Here is a 9,949-nt window from a genome sequence, read left to right as displayed (position 1 = left end):
ATGTTCTTCTGTGCTGAGTTTCACACAATCACCCAGACACTGAGAGCTCGCTTTCCACAAAGGGCAAAAGAGTCTCCCGGGACCTCTCACCACAATGGAACATCCCACATCAGGGATATCTGAGACTCTACCAGCTAAAGACGAGAGTTCAAACAATGGGGGATCAAAACACATAGACACTGCTTTATACAATAAAAGCACCCTTTTTCCCTCCAAAGGAGAAGGCATCTCAACTTTTTTTTTAAATTATAGATTTCATAATGGTAAAGTGGATAGATACTTGTCAAGTTTCTCAGGAACTGTTCTCACCCAAGCGACTAGCCTGTCCACCTTCGGCTGGGGCCACCCTTCCGTCTCGTGCCGTGCTGGCTCCCCCTCCCTGCAGATGCCTGTCTTCCCTGCTATGTGGAGTGAGCATCAGCAGTGATCTAAGGACAAGTGGGAAGTGGGCTCTGCGGCAGCATGAGAGCAGTGTCTGATTTCACCATTTTTTTTGGTCACGGATACCCGAGACCACAATTAAAAAACAGGTTTTAAAAGAAGCCACACTTTACCTCTTATGCATCAAGACATTGAACACTAAGTTATATATATGCTGGAGACAAAATAAACTAGTCACTGTTCAGAACAGCGGTACACATCTCAAGTAGCTTTCAAGCAGGATAAATAAGTCAAAATACTGGCCACCCTGAGAGAAATAAAGAACAGACAAAGCGCTAAGTTTAAGGATTTTTCTCCTCGTGCTATTCCACCTAAAACAGAAGCTTAATCCATGCAAGACGTCTGTGAAGCCTGTAGCAGCATGTGAAGACGAGCGGAAACGCAGACACTGCACTTTTCCTTATGAGCTTGGTAATGTGTGCTTTTTCCAACAGAAGGCTCACCGAGGGCACCCTAACAGCATGGCCTGCAGTATGCCCAAAGGCAGCAGCAGTTTGCATTAGGCCAAGTAGCTTAATTTATTGTAACATTCTACAAGTGCAGAATTCTTAGATCCTACAATTTTATCAATTCAAGAGCCTTGTTGAAGGATAATGTGTAAGTAGATGAAAACTGATTCTGCAAATAAAAATATGAACACATAATTTCAACATTGAGATTCTAGTCAAGGTGGACTGAGAAAGCACTTCTCAGAGCTTTCTTCTCTGAGCTTAGGTGGAACCCTGGCCTCTGCCACAGACTATGAAATATGGCTTTCGGTAGACATTAAGGGAAGCATGACATGGTGTGCATGCCGTTAATCAAAGGAAAAAAACACCTTAGAAGGTCCCAGTGCTGAGGATGTCAGTCAGTTTCCCAGTAGGTGGCTAGAATGTGAAAGCAAAGAGCCATTTCGGTGAGGTTTAACCAACAAACACTAGCTGCTGGCACAGCAAATCGTGGAAACGATGTCAAAGGTTGTAAAGTCTTAAAAAGGAGGAGATACCTTCAAAGTGTTCCTTTGATTTGAAAACTCATGGCGTTCCCACAAAACTACCTATTTGGGAGAACAAGAAGACAACCAGGGTGCTTTCCTACAGCTCTGACTTGGGGACACAGTCTTACTCAGGGCTATGCTGGGGTGGTGACAACACTGCCCTCGACCCCTGGCTTGGCCAGCAGGGCCAGAGAAGCCACCATTGTTTGAACTCCTAATCTCGAGCTGAGGCAGACGTGCATTATTGCCCACAGAACGGGGTCGGAGGGAGCTTTGACTATGAGTGTAGCTGATTGGTATGGCACAAACAGTATGTCTTTTCTATAGCATCCAGAAGAGAACTGACAGGCCCCGCTCGATGTGCTGCTCCAGAGGCTAGCGCCCATCCTGGGAGAGCAGCTCACTGGCTCTGCAGTGAGCTTCCAAGGCTTTCTCGGTGTGGGGGTCCTGAGGCAGCTCGGACTTGCGCCGCACAAGGGGACGGTCCTTCTTCGGGTCTTTCTGTGCCTGGAATCACAAATGCAACGCAGTTGGCTACGCACTAGGCTGACTGAGAAGGGAGATGACTTCTGAGTTAGAAGTCAGAGGATCACAGATGTGCTACAGCCTCAGCTGGCCACAGGAACGGGCCCATTTCCTACTCACCCCAGACATTCTAAACCTATGTGAGGACTAGTGTGAAGCCTCGTGGGCAGTGTTGGCTTTGAGTCTCTGAGTGTTACTGTTTGCAGAGTCTCCAGTTCTTACTCCTCTCCCGAGTACCCTCAGGAGAGGAGGCTCTCTCACAAAACATCACCAAAGCCACTTAATGACCATGTCTGCTACACACAAACTTCAGAAAACAAAACTAGATTGAAACCAGCTGGGAGAGCTAAAATATCTACGAAAAGTTTTAGAAGTTTTTTTTTTTTTTTTTTTTTTTTTTTTTTTTTTTTTTTACAGTAAGAGGTGTTAAATGGGCCATGCAGCTAGAAGAAAAAATTGTACCCAGAAGTCATTTACATTCCCAATATTGAGTCTAGGAAATCAGAAAATTCCTTCTCTTTTCCACTCTCTTTCTGAAGTTTAGGAATCCCACTTTAGCAGGAAGATTTAGACTATGTGTGTGCATGTACACATATGTACATGCTTTGAGACAGGATTTCATTATGTAGCCCAGGTTAGCCTTAAGTATATTATGAAGTCCAGGCTGGTCTTGACCTCATAGCAATCCTTCTGCCTTAGCTTCCCAAGTGCTGGGGTTATGAGCATGAGCCAGCATGCCCAGGGATTTAGCTAATTGTATCTGCAAAGAACGGGGCCAGCGAGGAGAGTCCATACCGAGCATCCACTCAGCTTTAAAGGAGGCTGCTAGGTTAGCACCAGCACTCTGGAACATAACAAAACATCAACTCAGCTGTCCAAAGGTGACGTGCCGTGAGAAGACTGTAGGCAGCCAGCAGCTGCTTTTGGACCTAAGTTGCTCAACCCTAACTGCTTTCCTTTCCATCCAGTGTCTCCAACCACACAAAGGCAGCATTAAAGAAAGTAAACCTTTACAGCGTAATCTAGAAAAAAAAGTAACAACTGTTGAAAGTCAATTATGTGACAACAGAAAGAGCATGCATGAACGGCTGCTCCGTGTGCTGATGTCTGACTTCCACACGGTGATAAACATGCTCTTATGCTCTGGTTTTTTGGAAACTCAAGCACCTGCCAAGCCACAGACGGAAGCCTGCGTCTCCAAGAGTTTGGTGTTTCTCAGCAGGGTTCTCTGTGGGTCTGCTTAGGAAAACAGCAGCAGCAAGAGTTCCAGTGTCTTGTCTGACACCACGATCATTTCTAGAGCTGTCACTTGATATCACCACTCAACACGGTGAAGGAAAGCTTTTCAATTTGCCTGCCTAAAAACCAGTCACCAGTCCCCATACAGGCTGTCTGTCTGTCACCAGTCCCCATACAGGATGTCTGTCTGTCACCAGTCCCCACACAGGCTGTCTGTCTGTCACCAGTCCCCATACAGGCTGTCTGTCACCAGTCCCCATACAGGCTGTCTGTCTGTCACCAGTCCCCATACAGGCTGTCTGTCTGTCACCAGTCCCCATACAGGCTGTCTGTCTGTCACCAGTCCCCATACAGGCTGTCTGTCACCAGTCCCCACACAGGCTGTCTGTCACCAGTCCCCACACAGGCTGTCTGTCACCAGTCCCCACACAGGCTGTCTGTCACCAGTCCCCACACAGGCTGTCTGTCACCAGTCCCTACACAGGCTGTCTGTCACCAGTCCCCATACAGGCTGTCTGTCACCAGTCCCCACATAGGCTGTCTGTCACCAGTCCACATACAGGCTGTTATCAGTCCACATGCTCATAAGAGTGCATTTATTGATTTGAGTTTTGCTACAAAACCCAGGCCGGTTTCAAATCCATGGTCCTCCTGCCTCAGCTTCTCCAGTGCTGAGATTTTGGGTGTGCACCACCACAGCTGGCACGTTAGGAGTGCCTTATCTTTAACCCACCAGAAATTCAGAGGTAAAATCCTACCCTGAATTTTATGTCCATCTGATGCAAACCAACATTTTAAAATACACGAATATGTAATTAGCTCTGGCACAGGCATGTCAGAGAGAAGAAACATCTTAACACAGAGACCATAGTCAAGCTGTTGGAGCTGGACCCACCCAGTGAAGGTGAACTGAGGAAACTCAACTGACCGGAGCTTCTGGACATACACAAGGGGCCCCTCTGCTTAGCATGCAGACAGATGCATGAAGCAGAGAAGAATTTGACAAACCACAAGAGGAACAATGAGAGAAACAGGAGGCAGGAAAGAATGAGACATCGTGCAGATGGTGGTCTAGAATGAGTAAGATCTGGGGGAGAGGATGTGCTGGCAGCATGCGGGCAGGGGTGGGTGGACGAGGAAGCAGGAAGTGTTGGCATGAGACAGCTCTGTGTGAGACACAGGAGCCTGGGCACTCTGGCAGGTGTAAATGGCCAGTGCTAGAGGTCTTGTAGAGAACATGGGCTGGGTACACAACGGTACATGCCCCCTTTATCTTGGAAAGGCGTTGAGTTCTAACGTTAGAACTAAACTTGGGGTAGAACTAATCAACGTTCCTTAGCTCTGTCTTGCCCATCACAAGCTGTGATGTCATGGAAAGAAGGGAAAATACTTCATGTACGCCATGGTGACTCATCACGCTCTGGTAGACACAAAGCCTTAAGTATATTCTATGCATTTTCCAAGGAGTACCTGCACTGCCTGCCTTCCGGCTCTACACCTTTCTGACTTGCGTGGTTGACACTGCTTTTCTCCCGACCAACTGTTAAAATGAAAATTGTTAACATTTTAAATGTCTCTGATATTAATGTTATTCACATGAAACTTACACACTTTTTCAGGGGGTGTTCTGTATAGAGTTCCACAAGTTCCACAAAGGAAATCCAAACAGTGGTTCTGACAAGTGAATACAATATTGAATTTCTCCACCTCCCCCACCAACCAAATGCCTTTCTTAGCATTGGTCTCTTGTTCCTAGTCTTCAGCAGGACCATCTTATTTACTTCTCACTCTGTCCTGACCCAACAGTCAGGTCCACTTAAAGAAACATGGCATCTTTTTGGAAAAATAGTGAAAATAAAACTGAGGGCCACAGAAAGTTTTCATATTATTGAGCCCCAGACCTTAGTTTTTTAGCTATAGTTTTGTTTGGTTTTTGAGCCAAGGTCTTCCCATGTAGCCTGGACTAGCCTTAAATGTGCTGATCATGCCTTGGCCTCCAGAGCTCTGGGACTACAGGCATGCGAGACGACATCTGGTACTTGGCACATTCATTTGCTGTCATAACTGACTAAGAATTTCAAGAGCATGATTCCACTGTTCTCAAATGAAGAGATTATCATTTTACCAGGTGGTGGTGGCACAAGTCTTTAATCCCAGCACTTGGGAGGCAGAGGCAGGTGGATCTCTGTGAGTTCGAGGCCACCGTGGTCTACAGAGCGAGTTCCAGGACAACCAGGGCAACACAGAGAAACCCTGTGTCAAAAAACATAAACAAAAACAACTAAAAAGTTTATCATTTCCAATATTACCTACAAGGCTGTACCTCAGAAAAACCTTCATCCAGACACCAAGACCGTCTAACTATGTGTCCTGGCTCAGGGGTTTAACCCACAGACATCCTGAGACCGGGCAGTGTTGTCTTTTTCAGGGTTGCTATTCTAGGTCCTCCGAATTTCCACAGCAATTTGCTTTACCTTCTCATTCCTTTTCAAAGGCAGGCTCTTTACTAAGTTGCCCACCTAGCTTCAAGCTTGAGATCCCCCTGCTCTGTCTCTGCACCATAGCAATTTCAGAAGTGGTTGGTTTTTGAGCCTGGGCTGACCTCTGAACCTGCTATATATCCAGGGATGACTTTGAACTTTTGATTTTTCGGTCTTCTCTTCCCAAGTGCTGAGGTTACAGGAGTGTACCACCATGCAGGGTTTATGCTGTACTGGGAACGACCCAGGCTTTTGTGCATACTAGGCAAGCGCTCTACCCACTCAGCTAGATCTCCGCCTGTCAGTTCCTTAAGGTAAAAACCCTGCTGGGATTCTAGTGGAGGAATTCATTTGGGGAGAACTACATCCCCGTGCCCGGCATCTTCTGACTCAGGAGCACGAGCCACAGAACTCAATAGATAAGGTGGAGGACCAACTTTGTAAGAGTGTCAACCACACAGAAGACTCAACTAGATGACATAATTTCAAGAGCCACAGAAACAGAGCAAATGTGCCATGGGAGTCTTTCATGCTGAGAATGCCCAGCTGTTTTTACCAAAAGGGGACCTGTCACCATGATGAACAACAGCTTGGAGGCTCTGCAGCCCCTGAACTAACAATGTCAGAGCCCACTTTTCAAGGCATTTTTGCTTGAAGTTTGAGATTAATTTGGTGTGTTCTCAATCCAGTTGCTGATCTTATATGGCATAGGGTGTAAGTTATAGTGAATCGTGACCAACGCTGAAGGATGTACCAGAAGGAACATCCCTTTGAACCTTCAAGTGTGCAGGAAATGGCTCACAAGTCAACTTCCTCTAAACTTTACATGGCCCAAGTATCTTAAAATTGAGTAAGAGTCACCAATTCCCAGACGGGCTTCCCCAGGATGATGTTCTGAGGAATATGGGGATCTCAGACAAGCACTCAGCTGGATTGCCATTGGCAAATTTGGGGCTGCAAAATCAAAGTGGAAATAAAAAGGTGACCTTAATTCCTTTCAAAGTTACAAAGAAATCACAGAGGAAAACTAGTGCCTGCAGGCAGAACACAGAAAACACACGGGGTTTCTTTCTTTTCTCTTCCTCCCTCTTTCCACGCCCCCTTTCTCTTCCTTCCTTTTTTCTAAGAGATGAGTCTCACTATGTGCCCAAGACTGGCGTTGAACTCACAATTCCCCTGCCTTGGCTTCTTCAGTGCTGGGATTCTGGCCTGAGTAACTATGCCCAGTTGAATTCTCGATAAGATCTATTCATTGCTAAGAATAACCATTATGCGAAAGTGTAGAATTCAACTAATTCCTGACATTCAGTAAGTGGTCACTGAGTTTTTCCATTGCATTTTCAGTATTTTCATGTTTTGTTGAGTAGAAAGAACTATTCATTCATCCATTTAAACAAACTTTAATTTAAATCAAGGGGCTGAGGATGAACATGGATTCCCATGACAAGTGCTGGGGCTGAGCCCTCCTTGCTCAGCACTGTGACAGGGAGCCTGTGACTCCAAATCAGGCAACCATGTGGCAACGGTGAAAAGAAATGGCCACATGCACCTCTGCATCTCTCTGCTTATGGTATTTACACACAAGCCACAGCCTTTCAGGGCACCGTCACCAGTAATTATGAAGAGATGCTGCCGCACCCTCTCTTCATGCCAGGTCTTGAAGCGCTTCTGTGTGCTACCCTGGGACCACAGCCCAGTTCAGAAGGTTCCATGTCTGATGTTCTGCAGACACGTGTGGCTGGGGCTGATGGAGGCTCAGATGGCTAGACTGCCCACTCTTAGTAATGCCTCATCCTATCTTATCGGGTGAGGATTTACTGGAACCAAACAAAAAAGATTAGCGAATCCTTCTGTTTATTTAACTGAGCTCCAATGGACATCACGAGCAGTAAGCAGCAACCAGGGGTTCCCTTCTACACTCTAGAATCTGAGTGCTAACGTATAGGGATCCTGTCATTGGTCAAAGGGGGCTAAAATTGACAAGGGAGAATAACTAACACCTCCAGGTCCAATCTGGGCATTGTTTACACTTGCCCGGAACAGGGAGCATGCCCAGAGGAATGAGACTCTAAGGACCCTCAGAGGAGCTCAGTGGGTCACCCTCTTGGAAACCTTTCTGTGTACGTTCTCAATTTGGCAAAAAGAACTAGATCAGAACTGTTCTAAACAGTTACGTGGAGTTGTGGAGTTACTGGAAGTGCTGTTGGCCGAGCCCTGGCCTGCCACAGGAGCTCTGGGTCCTGGAAGAGGCTAAGCTTCCCCATCTTGGTGCCCTGGGAGGTGAGGGGTGTAACACCTGCTATGAGGAACTAAAGGCAGTGCTCCGGGCCAGAGCAGAAGGGGAAGGGCTGCATAGGGGAAGTGAATGGCAAGATGCTACTGCAAAGCTTCTGATTTTGCTCAAGCTAACAGAGAACACATAGTTAGGAGTTGGGTTTCTGTTGCTAAGGTAAATGAAGCAACAAATTGCAGGCATACACTTAATTGTTAAAAACTTTTCTAGCGATCTGATCACTCAGATCTCCAGATGTTTCTGAACAAGTGACTGCATTTCCCTTTACAGCATTAGCTTAGCGGAACGTGACGGGCCCGTCAAGCACATCTGTGGCGGGCGTTGCCCTGCTGAGCTCAATGCACTTTTACCTGACGAGTCTCGTCGCTCACTGTCTTTCTCAGCATCTGCACATCTTCAAACTGAGGCCCATCTGTCTCCATTGCCACCGGAATGCTCATGACGCTGGCTTGACTATACACTGCATACTGCAATGCAAAGTATGGAGTCACTCTCTGTTAGGTGCTGGGTCTGCACTTAGGGCCCTCAGACTGCAGGGGACGCTGGCCCACTGCCCTTCCCTGTAGCCCTCTCCCACAAGAAGCCACATGGTGGGAGACAAACTTGCCTACGTGCCTACTGATGAAGCCTGTGGGCTGCTGCCTGCCGGATACTGGAAAGAAAGGAGCTCACCTTTCTGTAGGCTAGGCTATGGGAGTAACCCTCTGTTGACCTCAAGATCCCCTCTACATCTTCCCTGAGTTCATCTCCATCCAGTTAGCCTGCGGCCCTCCTGCATCTCTGGAGCTAACACACTGAAGGGGGGCTGCCCACAGCAAACGGTCACTTCTCACCCTGTTCTCTGTACATAGCTTGTCGAGCCCCGTCTTTCCCCAGCTCTCTTCCCTTCACTTCTTCACACCCACCCTGGGGCAGCTGCCCCCAATCCTCCTTCATTCCACGTCCTCAGTATTTTCTTAAGATCTTAAATCTTTCAACACATTCCGATATCCTGCTTGCCACTAAAACTAATGCAGCCTGGATTATGGCTGGTCCCTCTAACCCGGCACCCTGTGCCCCTGGAGTCTGGCCCGCTGTGCCTTGGGGCCCTGTGCTCAGCTTCCCCACCTCTCCACTCCCTTGTGCTCTAGGTGCATCAGGCAGGTTGTGATGGTAGATAGCCCTCCCCCACCTGCTTCTACCCTGGCCCCAGGGACTTAAGGGTCTGTGAGCAGAGGGATGTAGTCAAGGCTTGGCTTGCTAGTTGTTGGCACTCGCTCTCCCTGTGGTCAGGCCAGGGTGGCGGGGACAGAGTCAGTGTCTGCTGCAGGTTGGGGGTTATGCTCAGTCCTTCCCTTGCAATATATGTGCTGTCAAGAAGCCTCAAGCCTGAAGGGGACACTGGGCCCTGTGCCCGGGCTTATGGCCACCCACACACCTGGTTTCCGCTACCCCTTTGGCTGGCAGCTCTGCTCAGGCCAGTCTGGCTCCTGATCTTTCTCTACCAAACCGCCTCCTGGGCACTAACCATGTGTTCGCTTTACCCGTCAGGCCGTGTACTTGCTGTAACCACACCTGGCACTCAGTTTCTTCCTACAACCCTTGGGCTCGCCTGCCCTTTGTGCTACCTGCTCTGCTCAGCAGCCTCCTTTCCACACGTTCCTCCAAGAGTCAGTCCCCTGCGGGCCGAGCTCTTCCAGCACAACATCCTGCCAGAATAGAAGAGCTTCCTAAACTGCAAGTGCACCTGGGCCACTGTGCTCCTTACATACATTTGGAGGGATAAAGGCAGATGGCTTCTGTTCGCTCTCCAGTATTATCACAGCTCCCTCAGGGCCAGCCCTGAGCTTCTCTAATATTTTCTGACTTGCCTGGGTCTTGGGCCCCTGCCTCAAATGCAGACTGTGTGACAACTGTAGGGTCAGGATTCCCCCTGGGAGAGACCACATCCCATCCTAGTGCCATTTCTTTCTGAATCTCCCTATAGACACGAGCCACACTTTCTTCTGCAGTCTA

At 48.0% G+C, this 9,949-nt stretch overlaps 1 protein-coding gene across 9 annotated transcripts in view; it reads right to left on the bottom strand.

Moving 5' to 3' along the window:
- Window positions 1-1,018: 1,018 nt before the first annotated feature.
- Ppp2r5c (protein phosphatase 2 regulatory subunit B'gamma) overlaps window positions 1,019-9,949 on the bottom strand; it is a 141,017-nt gene continuing 132,086 nt past the window's right edge. For 3 of the 9 annotated variants that reach the window (XM_059279210.1, XM_059279211.1, XM_059279216.1), the window contains 2 exons: window positions 8,305-8,421; window positions 1,019-1,924 (listed from right to left, as the gene is read on the bottom strand). In XM_059279210.1, the coding sequence (XP_059135193.1) occupies window positions 1,793-1,924; window positions 8,305-8,421 (249 nt within the window). In that variant the 3' untranslated portion in view covers window positions 1,019-1,792. Of the gene's footprint in view, window positions 1,925-4,651; window positions 4,722-7,045; window positions 7,479-7,761; window positions 7,763-8,298; window positions 8,422-9,949 lie in introns of those variants that run through there. The other 6 variants (XM_059279213.1, XM_059279217.1, XM_059279214.1 and 3 more) reach the window with 4 other exon arrangements.

Source organism: Peromyscus eremicus, chromosome 14, assembly GCF_949786415.1.
Source record: "Peromyscus eremicus chromosome 14, PerEre_H2_v1, whole genome shotgun sequence".
NCBI classification, from domain to species: Eukaryota; Metazoa; Chordata; class Mammalia; order Rodentia; family Cricetidae; genus Peromyscus; species Peromyscus eremicus.
This window is presented reverse-complemented; position numbering and strand designations above follow the sequence as displayed.